This window comes from Coregonus lavaretus (assembly GCF_964263955.1).
Source record: "Coregonus lavaretus genome assembly, chromosome: 11".
Lineage (NCBI taxonomy): Eukaryota > Metazoa > Chordata > Actinopteri > Salmoniformes > Salmonidae > Coregonus > Coregonus lavaretus.
Genome location: NC_139998.1, coordinates 8,881,489 through 8,901,061, shown reverse-complemented (window position 1 = coordinate 8,901,061; position 19,573 = coordinate 8,881,489). Strand labels below are relative to the sequence as shown.

Here is a 19,573-nt window from a genome sequence, read left to right as displayed (position 1 = left end):
CTCCCTCTCTCTCATTTGTTTCCCATCCGCCACTTTGTTTATGTCTTTCTAAATGGCGATGCTCATTTGTGACGTTTTACAGTCATTTGTCATCATTTTCATTCACCTTTATTTAGGAACAGATCGAGTCCTCACCTCTCCTCTCTTATTATTGGAAAGAGATGTTTACAATTCATATAACACTCCAGCTCCATAATAAACACATTCATTCCTTATGAGCAATTAGCCTCTAAAGTCAATGGGCATTAAACATTATCACGCTTATAAAGTCAATGTGCACAGTAGCATGACGTCCCTCCCTGTGCCGCTACACATGGTTGCTTTCCCTTACACGTATCCCAGCACATACTTCACCATACGCGCATCACTCATCACTCACCCAGTAGCGTGCAATGTTAAACTTACAACCAAGGATTTCACCGCTCTACACACAAACACATTCTCTGTACTCAAACTACATGGCAGGCAATGGAACATTGTCATCTTGTGTAGTGCGCTTACTGGCTCTCTGTTGTAATGTAGTGTGTGAAGTCAGTGCACACGGACAACAGTACAGTATGTGTAGCCTACGATGTGTCATGCACCGTGGCACTGATGATGTTGACATGTCGATGTGGGCTTTGTTCTGACATGGCATGGCTGACTGATGTGATTCTCTCTCTCTCTCTCTCTCTCTCTCTCTCTCTCTCTCTCTCTCTCTCTCTCTCTCTCTCTCTGTGTCTCGCTTGCTTTTCTTCTCCTCAGAAATGATTGAGCTTGATGGAGATGAAGAGAGGATCTCATCCCAAGGGAGGTTCGCAGAGAGAGACATTGTTCAGGTATTATAGAGCATTCTCTGTGCCTCAATGCATGCCTATAGAATGAAAAGCATATATTAAAGCAGAGTTTCAGTGTCTATGGAAATAGGCTTACATTCTAGAATCAATAGAATGTCATGTAAATGTTTGTAAATGTCATTCTTCCCATATCTTCACTTGTATTCTTTATTTTTTCCTCCTCCACCTCTTTATCCATTGTATTCCTCTCTATTCATTGTTATCTTTTTCTAACAGAATTGCTGAACTCTTTCCCTCCCTGTCTCCCCCCACTCCTTCTCCTCCTCCCTACCTCCCCTCCTTCGTTCCTTCTCTCTTCCTCCCCTCCTTTTCTCCATCCAGTTTGTTCCATTTCGTGACTACATCGACCGCAGGGGGAACCACATTCTGAGTATGGCCCGTCTGGCCAAGGAGGTCCTGGCTGAGATCCCTGACCAGTTCCTCTCCTACATGAGGACCAGGTGCATCAAACCAGGCCCCTGCCCCCCTGCCTACACCCCCGCCCCCGCCGTGCACCCCCTCCTCACCCGACGGGTCAGCCGAATCTGAGGGGTAAGACCCCTCTGAGAGGTAAGACCCCTTCCCTCCCCCCGGCCTCTTCTTTCTTGCTTCTTCTTCCTCACTGGAGTTTGACGATGGCGGTCAGAAGAAACCAACTGCCGTTTCCACTGTCATGTTGCACTTTTGTAAATTCTGAATTCCTATCTGCAGAAAGGACAGCAAGGTGTTTTGCTTCCGTTTAAAGTGTCCCTCAGGAAGGACTTCCCCTCAGAGGTCAGAGCTTAGAGGTCAGAGGACACAGTTTACTGGTCTGACCAACCAGGAGCAGCATCCAATCTGTGAAGAACCGTTCAGAAGAACATTGCTGTCTCTTATTTCTATGCCCTACTCTTCCTCTCAACCCCACTTCTCTCTCACCAACGGTCTCTTTCTAAATGTTTACAAAAGTTGAGGATGAAGAGGAGGATTGGTACTCGTGGATACATTTGTATTTTTGGTTGTAAAAACGGAGCGCGTTCTAGTAGAGGGGTATGCATGCAGTGTGAATCTTGCACTCAGGGCCTCCTAGTCGTTTGTTTCTTTTCCAACTACCACCTTTCAGACAGTCCCACTCGCTCTCTTACTTACACTCTGTTGTCTGCCTGCCTCACAAGGGTACTCCCTTCCCTTCAGAGTCTGGTCCTGTCAAATGCAGCAGGGACTCAACCAGCCTTACTCTCTCTCTGCATCCCAAATGGTTCTCTTTTCCCTACATAGTGCACTTATTTTGGACCAGAGCCCTATGGGCCCTGGTCAAAAGTAATGCAGTGTATAGAGAGTAGGGTGCCATTAGGGACACAGCCTCTATCTGTTGGATACATTCACAGTCGCCATGCTCATAAGGATTTTGGAATAATGGAATCTTCATCCATGCCCAGGAGTCAAAAACATACATACCAGTTAGTTACACCACTTCCATGTGTGTCCTCTGACTTGTCTTACTTTTTAAAAGTTTGGAGCTCATGAGAAAATGTTGTTTGTATTTTCAGAAGCATTCTCTCTTTTGTTTCTACCTCTCACTTTGCGTCATGACGCTAAACCCTGTGTATGTATGTTTTGGAAAGGCAGGATGTTCAGTAGAATTATTAAGAAATATTTCAGTCAACCTTTTGGTTTACGACATCGCCTTTGTCTGTCACAAAGTGAAATTACATTTTACATTTACAGTCAACATTTTACTCGCCTATATTCAGAACATACAGTAAGGGTAACAAGTATTTGATCCCCTGCTGATTTTGTACGTTTGCCCACTGACAAAGAAATTATCAGTCTATAATTTTAATGATAGGTTTATTTGAACAGTGAGAGACAGAATAACAACAAAAAAATCCAGAAAAACGCATGTCAAAAATGTTATAAATAGATTTGCATTTTAATGAGGGAAATAAGTATTTGACCCCTCTGCAAAACATTACTTAGTACTTGGTGGCAAAACCCTTGTTTGCAGATCTTCTCCAAGTCATTAAGGTTTCGAGGCTGACGTTTGTCAACTCGAACCTTCAGATCCCTCCACAGATTTTCTATGTTATTAAGGTCAGGAGACTGGCTAGGCCACTCCAGGACCTTATTGTGCTTCTTCTTGAGCCACTCCTTTGTTGCCTTGGCCGTGTGTTTTGGGTCATTGTCATGCTGGAATACCCATCCACAACCCATTTTCAATGCCCTGGCTGAGGGAAGGAGGTTCTCACCCAAGATTTGACGGTACATGGCCCCGTTTCCACCTCCATGTTTGACGGTGGGGATGGTGTTCTTGGGGTCATGGGTAGCATTCCTCCTCCTCCAAACACGGCGAGTTGAGTTGATGCCAATGAGCTCCATTTTGGTCTCATCTGACCACAACACTTTCACCCATTTCTCCTCTGAATCATTCAGATGTTCATTGGCAAACTTCAGACGGCCCTGTATATGTGCTTTCTTGAGCACGGGGACCTTGCAGGCGCTGCAGGATTTCAGTCCTTCACGACGTAGTGTGTTACCAATTGTTTTCTTGGTGACTATGGTCCTAGCTGCCTTGAGATCATTGACAAGATCCTCCCGTGTAGTTCTGGGCTGATTCCTCACCGTTCTCATGATCATTGCAACTCCACGAGGTGAGATATTGCATGGAGCCCCAGGCCGAGGGAGATTGACAGGTCTTTTGTGTTTCTTCCATTTGCGAATAATCGCACCAACTGTTGTCACCTTCTCACCAAGCTGCTTGGCGATGGTCTTGTAGCCCATTCCAGCCTTGTGTAGGTCTACAATATTGTCCCTGACATCCTTGGAGAGCTCTTTGGTCTTGGCAATGATGGAGAGTTTGGAATCTGATTGAGTTTGGAATCGATTGATTGATTGCTTCTGTGGACAGGTGTCTTTTATACAGGTAACAAACTGAGATTAGGAGCACTCCCTTTAAGAGTGTGCTCCTAATCTCAGCTCGTTACCTGTATAAAAGACACCTGGGAGCCAGAAATCTTTCTGATTGAGAGGGGGTCAAATACTTATTTCCCTCATTAAAATGCAAATCAATTTATAAAATGTTTGACATGCGTTTATCTGGATGTTTTTGTTGTTATGCTGCCTATGACACCAAGAACACCATCCCCACCGTCAAACATGGAGGTGGAAACATTATGCTTTGGGGGTGTTTTTCTGCTAAGGGGACAGGACAACTTCACCGCATCAAAGGGACGATGGACGGGGCCATGTACCGTCAAATCTTGGGTGAGAACCTCCTTCTCTCAGCCAGGGAATTGAAAATGGGTCGTGGATGGGTATTCCAGCATGACAATGACCCAAAACACACGACCAAGGCAACATAGGAGTGGCTCAAGAAGAAGCACATTAAGGTCCTGGAGTGGCCTAGCCAGTCTCCAGACCTTAATCCCATAGAAAATCTGTGGAGGGAGCTGAAGGTTCGAGTTGCCAAACGTCAGCCTCAAAACCTTAATGACTTGGAGAAGATCTGCAAAGAGGAGTGGGACAAAATCCCTCCTGAGATGTGTGCAAACCTGGTGGCCAACTACAAGAAACGTCTGACCTCTGTGATTGCCAACAAGGGTTTTGCCACCAAGTACTAAGTCATGTTTTGCAGAGGGGTCAAATACTTATTTCCCTCATTAAAATGCAAATCAATTTATAACATTTTTGACATGCGTTTTTCTGGATTTTGTTGTTGTTATTCTGTCTCTCACTGTTCAAATAAACATACCATTAAAATTATAGGCTGATCATTTCTTTGTCAGTGGGCAAACGTACAAAATCAGCAGGGGATCAAATACTTTTTTCCCTCACTGTAGATACAGAACTTATAACTACTGTCAGTTTGGACATTCATTCCAGTTTCTACTCTCAATAAGCTAAAACACATTCAATTCTATAAACACTCTCACAGAGACCTTTTGGTTCCTTGTTAGACTGCCTCATTTAAATGTGTGACCTGGATGATTTACTCAGTTTCTGCATTTTATCCTTCTGATCTGTATAACCAACACTGTTAAACCTGGTGAAATGAGTTTCAGGGATAGGTCAAAACTTAATTAGTCTTGCACTGTGAGAATGTAAATTAGATTAATGGGCTATACTCAACAAATGAGTGATTACCGTTTTTCAAAAGAAACTCATCCAATTATTGTTTGCACGTACTGTCTCACTGTGCAGGATGTTATTTTTGTCTTATCCCACCCAAAAATCCAATATTTGCATAATGTAAGGGATAATCAACGAGGGGCTATGCGTTCTATGGAAAATAATGAACGACGTGGAAGGTGTGTCCGGAGTGGAACTGACCTTCCACGGAGTTGCATTATTTTCCAGAGAACGCATAGAGCCTCGAGTTGATTATCCCTTTTATATCATGGCTATAATCTAACACATTTGCCATGAGAAATGTGTTCATTTGCCGGTAAAAATGTGTTCAACATCCACTGAAGTAGCAAGTTTACTAGAGAGCTACAGTAGTTGCCGTGGTAACCAAACAAACATACTTTTTAGTTTAGGTAACCAAACCATCAGTCCTAGCTTGCTATTATGAAAATCGAATTCAACAATACCAATACTGTTTTCAATTCGACTTTTGTTTTCATAAGCAGCTCAAACAAAACTTGTAAAAATGTACTATAGCCATTGAATTCTACCGTGCATAGGGAAATAATGCACGCTCTAGAATGCCCTTCAAGGCAATCAGAAAGGAGTATTCAACAATGCCATGGTATAATTATGATTTTTGATTGATTATTGACTGATTATTTGCAATATTTCAGTTTTCCTCCTGATGTAATAATAATGTTAATGTGGCGCTATGAGAAAAGGAAGCTGGATTGCAGCACAATGTAGTATCACTGGTTATAACACAGAGATGAATAGAACCAGTTCTGCAGTAGAACACAGTGGATTGGAACCATAGAAGAAGAGTGATTCCTTACGAAACCCAGACAAAAAAAATACCATGATTTGGGGGACTTTCACGAAATGTACACCATAGAATGGTCCTTTTGGAGGAAGGATTATTGACATATACAGGTAACTGCTAAAATAAAGTAAACACTTAAGTAAATGAGGGATAAAAAGTATATTGAAAGCAGGTATGGTTAATTAAGCAATTAACATCCCATCATAAAAATGCCCAGTTGCCCATTATTTTGGCTACCATGGCTAGAAGAAGAGATCTCAGTGACTTTGAAAGAGGAGTCTCAAAATCATAGGTGGTTTAAAGGGTGTGTGTGTGTCTGAGTCACCAGATCTCAACCGAATTGAACACTTATGGGAGATGATTCTGAAGCAGCGCCTGAGACAGTGTTTTCCACCTCCATCGACAAAACACCAAATTATGGAATTTCTTGTGGAAGAATGGTGTCACATCCCTCCAATAGAGTTCCAGACACTTGTAGAATCAATGCCAAGGCGCATTGAAGATGTTCTGGCGGCACTTTATGTTGGTGTTTCCTTTATTTTGGCAGTTACCTGTATTTCACATTTGTATATAAATTTAAAATTGAGAAATAATTCATAAAAGTTGGCACATTTATGACATTTTTGCCTTATCCAGGCCTCCTTTAAGACTCCATAATGTTTAATCGGTAGGTGCTACAAAGCAAAAATGTGTGTTATATGAAGCTTTACCACTTATTCTGTAATATGAATAGAGTCTATTCAACAATATATTAAAACATTTGCCAAATCAAAAATTGTCAATATTATTAATAAATGAATGTAAGAAAATTGTTATTGAAATCAATATACTACTCATATTACAGAGCAAGCGGTAAAGCTTCATATGACACCAATTTTTGCTTTGTAGCACCTACAGATGAAATATAATGGAGTCTTAAAGGAGGCCTGGGTATGGCCAAAATGTCATAAATATGCCACCTTTTATTAATTATTTCTCAATAATGCTTTTAAATACAAATGTCAAATATACTGTATGTAAACACTCCTTCTTCCAAATTACCATTCTATGGATTACATTTCGTGAAAATCCCCAAAATCGTGGTCTTTCTTTGTCTGGCTTTCGTGAGGAATCATTTAGAATTAGAATTAGAACATTCTATTTCTATGATTGGAATTGGACCAAACCAGTCTAGACTAGATCAGACCTGACCTTCCATTTTACAGTTTCACACTGGAGAGTTGAACAGCATCTGCCTAGGACTGGGACTCTGGCTCTCTTTTGTCCCAAACAGAAGGCTATTTCATTTATTTATCACGACTCTCATACCCCCAAACCCACACATACATACATATACTGTATGTATATATGTATACATATATGTATTAATGTATAAAAATCAAGAGGGGCAGAGGGTATAGGAACGGAACATATAGTAAAAATGTCTTATATTCTCCCACTATGGAAAATTCAAAGGAATATTCTAGAGATAAACAACTATAATAGCCAGTCTTCAGTTTTATATCAAAATATCACTTGGTTTTGGTTAACCATTTATTTCAGTCAACTTTAGATCTATGTTCATGATGCAGATACTGTATGAAATTAGGGAAATAAACTAATTTCAGGCTAATTTTCATGAGTTTGCCCTCAGGAAAGGGAAATAGAAGTTAATCTCTGAGTATGTCTGACTGTCAAGTGGGGAATCACATTTAACACACACAGTGAACAGTAGCAAGATTTCAAAGTAGGCTTTGGGAGGGTGAGGGTGGGTTTGTCACATGCACTCGCACACTGCTGTATGTGTGAAAGCAAACAGACGTGTCTCTTCGAGTCTATGAAAATGTATGAGTATAAAAAACAAATATAGAGCATTTATTGGAACAGAACACTAAAAGTGTTAGTATTGCGAACAAACAAACCACACACTTCTTGTTGATAAAAAACAGTTTAAATGAAGAATACACGGCCTCCTCCCGTGTCACTTTGCCAAGACAATAACATGTGAGCATGATGGGGCTGATCCAGTGACTGCCCAGATAAAACAGAACGTTCCCGTAACGTTCCCTAAAGGTTCTCCTTTGCTTAATCCACAACGTTCTTGCGAACCAAAATGTGTTAGCTGACTGACTGTATCAGAACGCCTCAGAAAGCCGATGTATTCTTATACACATGACCATTGTTTACCTATGATACTCCAGTGATTTTACAATTGAATACTTGTGATAATACTATCCTACTGTTTTACAGTATATAATAGCTTGCATCATGTTTTGCATGGATCATTTTCTAGAAAGGAGATGCACCGGTATATTGCATATTATGAAATTATTATGTGTATTCAGAAATACTATTCAAACATTGCCTTAAAATCTCACTGAACTCTTGGAATTGTGCAATGCCTTCAGATAATGTGTATAATGAGTGATTTATCAATGTATGAGTGCTCTGTTGTTTTTGCATATTCATGCACAGCCATTCCTATGTCAGCCGTCTATTGTTCTCTCAGAAGCAGTGGTTGGAATGACATTCTATTTCTATGGTTGGAATGATCTGAATAAGAGGTGTTATGAGCTGAACAGTCAAATCTGTGATAAAGTAGTGCACTATGTAGGGATTAAGGTGCAATTTGGGATGCAGCCTGTGTGGTCTAGCTCCCAGCTAAGGGGCAGCCTAGCCTAGCCTGTGTTTTTAAAGAAACCTTATATCAATTACTTCAATCTGATCTTCCATACTGATTGGGGATTGTTTTATCAATGTTGCTTAATCATTACATTAGTAATAGAGAGTGGCCCCAGGCCTGCAATGAGTCAGAGACTTTGATGTTTACAGTATTTACAGTATTTTTTCCCATGTTGCAATATTAATTATCCAATACCTCTCAAAATCAATTTTATAAATGTTTGCATTGATAATGATTGTTTCAAGGCTTCCATAAGATATACAATTGTAATAGAAATGCAATCCATATTTGAAATAGTTTCAGCTTCAATTGAGTTCTGAATCAAGCCCTAATGTTGGAAGGCAACTTACACAGCACAGCTTTGACTGTTCGCAGTAGATCAGATGAAAACCACTGGAAATAATACAAATGAATATTTCTGTATGAATTTTCAATATTTAAATAAATATTCGTATCAAACACAGTTTTCATTTTTCAACAATCATTCAGCTCTGAACATTGCCCTATTTAGTGGGGTGTCAGAATCAGACCATAGTTGTTTAAAATGACTAAAATGTTTACATTGCATGGTAAAGAGCTGACACAGAGTTATATATGACCAATCACACGTACAGTATCACACAAACACACACAGAGCAGCATTCACAGACTCAACCTCTTGTTATTCATTTTACCTCAGACTTGCTGAGTTTAGATTTGTTTGGAGGGGAATCAAATAAACAAAAAATGCAATAAGGAAGCTCTCAAAGGAGCGCATATACGAGTTTAGTAGATTCCTCTTTGTAGTGAATGCTCTGAAGAAAAGAGATTCAAAAGCAATAAAGGTGGTTTTTACAACTCAGCTGGAATCCAATATAACAGTAACAGCCAACCTGAGCATCTTGTAAAGCATTGTTGTTTTATGTCCATGTTTTTTCCCCACATGACTAACACTGCTATTAACCAGTAAATGCAAGACGAACCCATCAAATCTAATTTGTCACATGCTGAATACAACAGATTGGACACCCACCTGTCTCGATCAATGAGAGAAGACTTGAAAGAGACAAGATCGCGGCATACACTTTGTTGGATTACTTCATGGAGCAAAACATTCATTATTTTAATAACGGAGCATTTTCTAAATTCAAACGCATCCCCTGCAACTGGACACAGACATTTTGAGACTCCTGTTTCCACAAATCGAGGACGAAGACAGTATCGCCAAGCTAAGGTTGGTCGAAAATTGTCTGTGCTACACCAAACGGTACCTTTCCTGCAACTCCCGGTAACGGATACCAAAAATCTTTGGTTAAATCACATTATCTGTTGTAACAATCTGTAGTTACATTTGCACTTTACTATTCCTGAGACACACTCAGACATATTGAACTGTACTACACTGTATTTTTTGGTATGTTACTTTTACCATATAACATTCTTGTTGAATACCCAGTTCTCTTTTTGAGTTAGCATTAAATAGTGTACACTCCCCTGTATTTTAGATTTGGACATCTGATGCAGCACTCCATTCTTTGTAAAATAGCCCTTACACAGCCTGGAGGTGTGTTGGGTCATTGTCCTGTTGAAAAACAAATGATAGTCCCACTAAGTCCAAACCAGATGGGATGGCGTATCGCAGCAGAATGCTGTGGTAGCCATGCTGGTTAAGTGTGTCTTGAATTCTAAATAAATCACAGACAGTGTCACCAGCAAAGCACCATCACACCTCCTCCTCCATGCTTTACGGTGGGAAATACACATGTGAAGATCATCCGTTCACCCACACCGCGTCTCACAAAGACACAGCGGTTGGAACCAAAGATCTCCAATTTGGACTCCAGACCAAAGGACATTTCCACCGGTCTAATGCCCATTGCTCGTGTTTCTTGGCATAAGCAAGTCTCTTCTTCTTATTGGTGTCCTAAAGTAGTGGTTTCTTTGCAGCAATTCGACAATAAAGGCCTGACTCACACAGTCTCCTCTGAACAGTTGATGTTGAGATGTGTCTGTTACTTGAACTCTGTGAAGCATTTATTTTGGCTGCAATTTCTGAGGCTGGTAACTCTGGGTCTTCCATTCCTGTGGCGGTCCTCATGAGAGCCAGTTTCATCATAGCGCTTGATGGTTTTTGCGACTACACTTGAAAAAACTTTAAAAGTTCTTGAAATGTCCGTATTGACTGACCTTCATGTCTTAAAGTAATAATAGACTGTTGTTTCTCTTTGCTTATTTGAGCTGTTCTTGCCAAAATATGAACTTGGTCTTTTACCAAATAGGGCTATCTTCTGTATGTATGGTATGGCTACCATGGCTAGAAGAAGAGATCTCAGTGACTTTGAAAGAGGAGTCTCAAAATCATAGGTGGTTTAAAGGGTGTGTGTGTGTCTGAGTCACCAGATCTCAACCGAATTGAACACTTATGGGAGATGATTCTGAAGCAGCGCCTGAGACAGTGTTTGTCCAAACTTTTGACTGGTACTGTATTTATTTCCTGAGCTTTCTTATATCTCCTAGCCCAACCCTGTTCCTGGAGAGAGCTACTGTCCTGTAGGTTTTTGCTCCAACCCTAATCTAGCACACCTGATTCTAATAATTAGCAGATTGTTAAGATGAATCAGGTTAGTAACACCTGGTGTTGGAGCAGAAACCTTGGGTTGGGCAACCCTGTCCTAGATAAAGGACAAACACTTGAACATCTGGTTTCTCATGATTCATTTTTACTGTCTATTTTGCCATTTATGAATGTGTTTTTCAATGCGTTTCTCTGGCTATGGTAGTAAAAAATTATGCATTATTTTGATACCCGCAGGGGTCCTAAAAATGAAAAGCAAATAGCGAAATGATCCATAGTATGACCATCTTAAAACTATTCCTTATGTCAGCTTTTTTTAAGGTACAGTTGAAGTCGGAAGTTTACATACACCTTAGCCAAATATATTTAAACTCAGTTTTTCACAATTCCTGACATTTCATCCGAGTAAAACTTCCCTGTCTTAGGTTAGTTAGGATCACCACTTTATTTTAAGAATGTGAAATGTCAGAATAATAGTAGAGAGAATGATTTATTTCAGCTTTTATTTATTTCAGCACATTCCCAGTGGTCAGAAGTTTACATACACTCAATTAGTATTTGGTAGCATTGCCTTTAAATTGTTTAACTTGGGTCAAACATTTCGGGTAGCCTTCCACAAGCTTCCCACAATAAGTTGGGTGAATTTTGGCCCATTCCTCCTGAAAGAGCTGATGTAACTGAGTCAAGTTTGTAGGGTCCTTGCTCGCACACGCTTTTTCAGTTCTACAGAACGTGTCTCCTTCCTGAGCGGTATACCGGCTGCATGGTCCCATGGTGTTTACACTTGTGTACTATTGTTTGTACAGATGAACGTGGTACCTTCAGGCGTTTGGAAATTGCTCCCAAGGATGAACCAGACTTGTGGAGGTCTACAATTTTTTTTCTGAGGTCTTGGCTGATTTCTTTTGATGTTCGCATGATGTCAAGCAAAGAGGCACTGAGTTTGAAGGTAGGCCTTGAAATACATCCACAGGTACACCTCCAATTGACTCAAATTATGTCAATTAGCCTATCAGAAGCTTCTAAAGCCATGACATCATTTTCTGGAATTTTCCAAGCTGTTTAACGGCACAGTCAACTTAGTGTATGTAAACTTCTGACCCACTGGAATTGTGATACAGTGAATTATAAGTGAAATAATCTGTCTGTAAACAATTATTGAAAAAATGACTTGTGTCATGCACAAAGTAGATGTCCTAACCGACTTGCCAAAACTATAGTTTGTGAACAAGACATTTGTGGAGTGGTTAAAAAATTAGTTTTAATTACATACATTACATAAGTGTATGCAAACTTCCGACTTCAACTGTATCTGTGACCAAGAGATGCATATCTGTATTCCCAGTCATGTGAAATCAATAGATTAGTGCCTTATTAATGTATTTCAATTGACTGATTTCCTTATATGAACTGTAACGCAGTAAAATCTTTGACATTGTTGCATGTGGCATGTATATTTTTGTTCAGTTTATATTGAAACCCAGCAGCCAGCTAACCAATCTTTGCATTTGTTTTTGCAAGAACTTGAACAAATGCAATGTAAATTCTACAGATTTGCCCACTCCAATCAAGAGCTCCTTCTGAAACACTGTCGAATACAGCACAGAGGAGGAGCAAACTGGCCTTGTCTTTACTCTGTGTCTGTACCTTCCAAACCTCAGGTACATTGAAATCACACCTTCCTCGATCGCATGCTAGAAGTGTCAAAAGGAAAGAGAGTTCAACATTTTTGTGTGAATTATGTGATTTCAAAAATGTTCTTCACTCATATTGGAAACCATTTGAGAAATCAAGAAACTGTGCGGTGCCCCTTTCTTGCGTGTGAAATTAAAACAAACAAGTGTTCAAGCTTCAGCTGTAGAAACCATAACACTCAGGACGCATGAAAATACCCTTGTTTATGTTTCAAACAAGTACTTGAGAGCTATCTGAGCCATGCAGATTTTTTTGATACGGTAGTGTTTAATCAAGAAGCTTTACCTGTCCTTTCATGATGGTCTTTTCAACATGGTAGTAATTTAAACAGAATAAACTTTTAGGTGAGCAAGATACCGGTATTGCTTTCGGGTTGTATATTGATGACTAAAGAAGTTTGTAATCCTTTGGGCACATCAGGAAAAATACATAAGATTATTGCTGTATATTGGGTCATTCTCAATTTGCCAGCCAAATTTTGCTCCAGTCTACATTCATTGTTCAGCTCTTTGGAAAGAGTGCTGATATGCACCTGTTTGGATATGAGAAGCTTCTTGATCCATTGATTTAAGGATATCAATTATTTGGAACAGGAGGGGATGTTTGTTGAGGTTCTAGGTCAGTACGTAAAGGGAACAGCCTTCTGTGTCTGTGCAGACAACCTTGGGGCCCCTGGCCTTGCAGGCTTTTAGGAAAGTGTTAATGTTGAAGTTCTGCAGATTCTGTTGTATTAGTCAAAACCAGATAATTACCACTGCACCTTTGTGAAGGAACTCAAGGACAGTGACACGCTCCGGAGTGTGAATGGTGTGAAAAGGGAATGTGTACTGAGCAAGCACCTTTCATACTTCCATTCTGTTACGAGATGTCGCCAAGCCAATAGATGGCGCTGCTGTTATGTGTATCTGAGTGTGATACTATATAGTACTAGTGAGCCAAGTTAGGCATTACTTACTATGCACTGAATGGAGCTGTATGCATGCTACAGAGTGATGCTGAAGTAAACTTTCTAATCAACATTAACTTGCTCTTGTATAGAATAAACACCATATGAAACATGGTGTCAGAAGTCAGAACCAAATAGGTATATCCTTGACGAATCAAAATATAAAAACGACACACGGATAAATGCAAAGCAGGAAGGGACGTGCCATGGGGACCTACAGTGAGTCATGCAAGACCGCAATCCAGTTCTCCTACCCAGCAAAGCTACACTCAAGCTATATGACGGCACACTGATGAAGCCAACAGGAGAATGCAACCTCAAAGCAGATCATGATGGAAAAATGTTTCATATCAAACTTCAGGTCATGGAGACATCCCAGCTTCCTCTGCTGTCAGCTGACGTGTGGAAGACTCCGCCTACTACATATGAACCACAGCCATGTGTTACATCACGTCGACACCCGAAGCACCACATCCACTGAGGTCATCATGACAACTGAGGAGATCATCTCCAAGTACAAGGATGTGTTCGATAGGCTTGGCTGCCTTCCTGGAGAACTACACCTAGAAGTAGACAATGCAGCCCAGCCTGTGCAGAAGCTACCAAGACGGATACCTATTCCACTGAAGGAAAGGATCACAAAGTCCATACATTCAATGGACAATGCAGACATCATCACGAAAGTCACAGAGCCAACACCATGGATCAGCAACATGGTTGTCATTGAAAAACCTGATAAACTACGAATATGCATGGACCCCAGTGTACTCAACAAAGCCTTACTGAGATCGCACTTCCAGATGCCCACAACAGAAGAGATTCTACCAGAGATATCCAAGGCAAAGGTATTCTCAGTACTCGATGCCAAAGGTGGATATTGGCAAGTCAAAAGTGAGCAGCTATCTATCAACTTTATGTACACCTGTAGGCAGGTATAGATGGCTGAGAATGCCATTTGGAATCAAGCCAGCAGCTGAAGAATACCAGCGCAGACAGTGTGAAGCTCTACAGGGACTAAAAGGAGTGTGTGATCGCAGATGACATTCTACTCTATGGATGTGGTGACACGCACGAAGAGGCGATGGCAGATCATGACAGAAACCTCTCCTGCAGAGAGAAAGAGATGTCAACCTGAAGCAGAACAAAAATAAACTCTGGTTAAAGCTAACTAGTGTGACATACATGGGTCATCTTCTCACCACAAAGGGCCTTCGCCCTGACCCAGAGAAAATAACAGCCATTCAGTACACCGACCGACGTCAAGTCACTACAGCGGCTGTTGGGGTTTGAACTATCTTGCAAAATTCATGCCCCGCCTATCTGATGTGTGTGTGAGCCGCTCAGAAGACTGACTGACAAGGACATTGAATGGACATGGCTACCACATTATGACGCAGCAGTTGAGACTATCAAACAGTTCGTCACACAACACGCAGTGCTCAAATACTACGACCTGAATGATGAAGTCACACTGCAGTGTGATGCCAGTGATACAGGTTTCGGCACAGCCCTTCTACAGAAAGGACACACTGTTGCATTTGCCTTCAGAACATTGACTCAGACAGAACAAAGATATGCACAGATTGAGAAAGAATGTCTCTCCATTGTTTTTGCATGTGACAAGTTTGACCAGTTTCTGCATGTCAGAGAGTTCATCGCAATACACAGCGACCACAAACCGCTTGAGACGATCTTCAAGAAATCCCTACTCACAGCACCCAATTGGCTGCAGAGAATGTTGCTAAGGCTACAAAGATACCAACTCCACGTGCAATACAAACAAGGCAAAGAACTACATGTAGCTGACTTCCTGTCCAGAACAGCTCAATCAACCACAGAGCACAGTCAAATGCAAACACCAGCCACGGTCTACGCTATGGGTCTAGCCACAACTGACCTGGAACAGGTGGATCACACCAGTGATGTCAACATCTCAACTAAGCACACTGTTCCCAGGACCCACTGTTTCAGGCTCTGTACGCACAAATCAACAATGGCTGGCCTGGAACCAAACAGGCTGTGAGTCACACACTGAAAGATTTCTGGACGTACAAAGAGGAGCTCACCACAGAAAATGGACTGATATTTAAAGGAAACAGGGTTTTCATCCCTGACATGTTACACGCTGACTTTCTACACAAAATACACTCTGACCACTCAATCTCAGAAAGGCACGTGATGCTGTTTTCTGGCCAAGGATTACAGAGAACGTAAAGATCTTTATCAGCAAATATGCAACCTGCAACTCTATCCAGAAGAGACAACAAAAGGAGACACTCATCCCCCACCAAATCCCTCCACTCCTATGGTCCAAGATCGGGATGGACTTACTCACAGTCAACAAAAGCAACTACCTCATCATGGTCGATTATTACTCGGACTACTGGGAGCTTGACGAGGTGACTGACACCACATCAGACACCATCATTGAATGCTGCAAAAAGCAGTTTAGAAGACATGGTGTTGCCCACACTGTTGTTTCTGATAATGCCCCCCCCCCCCCCTTCTCCAGAATGGACTTTCAAAAATGTGCTGATGAGTGGGACTTTAAACGTGACGTCATCACTGTATCACAGCCAAAGCAATGGCAAAGTGGAATCAGCGGTGAAACTTTCCAAAACGCTCCTCAAAAAGGCTGCGATGGATGGTGAAGACCCATGGATAGCAGTGTTGGCAGTGTATATACAGTGGGGAGAACAAATATTTGATACACTGCCGATTTTGCAGGTTTTACTACTTACAAAGCATGTAGAGGTCTGTACTTTTTATCATAGGTACACTTTAACTGTGAGAGACGGAATCTAAAACAAAAATCCAGAAAATCACATTGTATGATTTTTAAGTAATTAATTTGCATTTTATTGCATGACATAAGTATTTGATACATCAGAAACGCAGAACTTAATATTTGGTACAGAAACCTTTGTTTGCAATTACAGAGATCATACGTTTCCTGTAGGTCTTGACCAGGTTTGCACACACTGCAGCAGGGATTTTGGCCCACTCCTCCATATAGACCTTCTCCAGATCCTTCAGGTTTCGGGGCTGTCGCTGGGCAATACAGACTTTCAGCTCCCTCCAAAGATTTTCTATTGGGTTCAGGTCTGGAGACTGGCTAGGCCACTCCAGGACCTTGAGATGCTTCTTACGGAGTCACTCCTTAGTTGCCCTGGCTGTGTGTTTTGGGTCGTTGTCATACTGGAAGACCCAGCCACAACCCATCTTCAATGCTCTTACTGAAGGAAGGAGGTTGTTGGCCAAGATCTCGTGATACATGGCCCCATCCATCCTCCCCTCAATACGGTGCAGTCGTCCTGTCCCCTTTGCAGAAAAGCATCCCCAAAGAATGATGTTTCCACCTCCATGCTTCATGGTTGGGATGTTGTTCTTGGGGTTGTACTCATCCTTCTTCTTCCTCCAAACAAGGCAAGTGGAGTTTAGACCAAAAAGCTATATTTGTGTCTCATCAGACCACATGACCTTCTCCCATTCCTCCTCTGGATCATCCAGATGGTCATTGGCAAACTTCAGACGGGCCTGGACATGCACTGGCTTGAGCAGGGGGACCTTGCGTGTGCTGCAGGATTTTAATCCATGACGGCGTAGTGTGTTACTAATGGTTTTCTTTGAGACTGTGGTCCCAGCTCTCTTCAGGTCATTGACCAGGTCCTGCTGTGTAGTTCTGGGCTGATCCCTCACCTTCCTCATGATCATTGATGGCCCACGAGGTGAGATCTTGCATGGAGCCCCAGACCGAGGGTGATTGACCGTCATCTTGAACTTCTTCCATTTTCTAATAATTGCACCAACAGTTGTTGCCTTCTCACCAAGCTGCTTGCTTATTGTCCTGTAGCCCATCCCAGCCTTGTGCAGGTCTATAATTTTATCCCTGATGTCCTTACACAGCTCTCTGGTCTTGGCCATTGTGGAGAGGTTGGAGTTTGTTTGATTGAGTGTGTGGACAGGTGTCTTTTATACAGGTAACGAGTTCAAACAGGTGCAGTTAATACAGGTAATGAGTGGAGAACAGGAGGGCTTCTTAAAGAAAAACTAACAGGTCTGTGAGAGCCGGAATTCTTACTGGTTGGTAGGTGATCAAATACTTATGTCATGCAATAAAATGCAAATTAATTACTTAAAAATCATACAATGTGATTTTCTGGATTTTTGTTTTAGATTCTGTCTCTCGCAGTTGAAGTGTACATATGATAAAAATTACAGACCTCTACATGCTTTGTAAGTAGGAAAACCTGCAAAATCGGCAGTGTATCAAATACTTGTTCTCCCCACTGTATATGACTATATCCTAAACAACGCTAGATAACTGACCCATCATCTTAGGCATGATACCAAGAAAAACATCCATAGAAATAAATTGTGACCATCATGACATCATCCCCACAAATACAAAGATCCATAACCATTACGAAGTTACATGGATATTACAATATATTCAAATGAATATATCAAAATAAAACAACTTCAATCTTCTTCATCCATCTTCATACAGATGAACCCAAGCTTGTCACTGGTCACTTGGGGCGCTATCTGATCGACTGAGATAGTCTTCTTTCCACATCTTCAATCCTGTAAACCTTAAAATCCACTTTGCCCATCTCCATGTTAACATTCCCCATTCCTCAATCAACATGATCAATGGACTCTAAACTGGAATAACATGATCTATATTAAGAATTATTACTCTTAATGTCTTCCTGCATGTCTCTAATATTTCCCATATATTTAGTTAAATTCCCAAAACCTTCCTAATCTTGATGGCCAACATGTATCCCCCATATAATCACATACATTCCCTCTTTATTTACTATAATAGCACCCAATGCTATGTGATTATCACTTACATAGTCTAATGAGTGACATCTCAGACCCAATTGTTTGAAAATCCATGATTGTTAAAAGATACAATGTTCAACTCCGACTTTGTTCTCCCATTATTCCTGATATGACATACACAGTATAACACTCTGTTTTCACTCCCTGTTAAATCATCACATCCCTAAACTATGCTTTAATAATTCAACCAAAATCAGATCATATGAAAATAGCATAAACCCCATGATAGTAACCAATTAAGTACTTGCCTAGCAACATAGATATTTACCACTCTAAACATCCATACCAATATCACCCAATACTTCAAATGTATATAATGACTTATATGTTAATATGTCAACCCAATTAATCAACATATTCATGATTTCATTCACAATCCTCACATTAACTTCCATGTTTCAAACAGTATGATTCAACAATGTCTACTCAAAATAAATCATATAAGTGTATCTTAAGACACTACCATAATGTATCACTGTTTTAACCTAATACCTATATAAGACATTTCTCAATTGTACAATCAATATCCTTCATTTTGCAAATAATTATACTAATACCTACTAATGATTCACTTAAATCACTCAGTCATGTTATAAATTATAACCCAAAACCAAATGACTTAACTCAACCAAATGTAAAATTACAATCCTTATTGATTCACTTTATCCTTATCAATGAAAATTAAAACCCTAAACTTTATCACCCATTACAACTGTCAGAATGTTATATTAACATACAGTATAAACATCCATAATTCTATTATGACTTTCCTCATCCTGATAATAAATACAGATCATAATCTCAATGCGACTTGCCCATGACAATGTCACAATTACAATGTCTCATTCGATTCACCACCTTTTCTACAACCCATTGTCTTGTCCATTTGCCAACCATTATGCCCACATCAGAAATGTTGCATTTGAACATATATTTCTCCATTCTCACTCAATGGTGGACTCCTGTCCCACACCTTCGAGATAAAAGCATGAGAAAATCCTTTGATAGCTTCAATTGTCTTTTGTAGACCAGTTGCATGTAGATGTGGTACTTTACAAAATATCTTCAACGCCTCTGATATTCATCTTCAGCCGGTTCATAGTTTGATACTTTATTT

General features: G+C 40.6%; 1 protein-coding gene across 4 annotated transcripts in view; it reads left to right on the top strand.

The window, feature by feature from the left end:
* LOC311137455 (copine-8-like) overlaps positions 1-1,364 on the top strand; it is a gene marked incomplete at both ends in the record, with an annotated part of 78,692 nt that extends 77,328 nt beyond the window's left edge. For all 4 annotated transcript variants that reach the window (XM_084171968.1, XM_084171971.1, XM_084171970.1 and 1 more), the window contains 2 exons: positions 745-818; positions 1,158-1,364. In XM_084171968.1, the coding sequence (XP_084028094.1) occupies positions 745-818; positions 1,158-1,364 (281 nt within the window). The remainder of the gene's footprint in view (positions 1-744; positions 819-1,157) is intronic.
* Between the last annotated feature and the right edge of the window lie 18,209 nt (positions 1,365-19,573).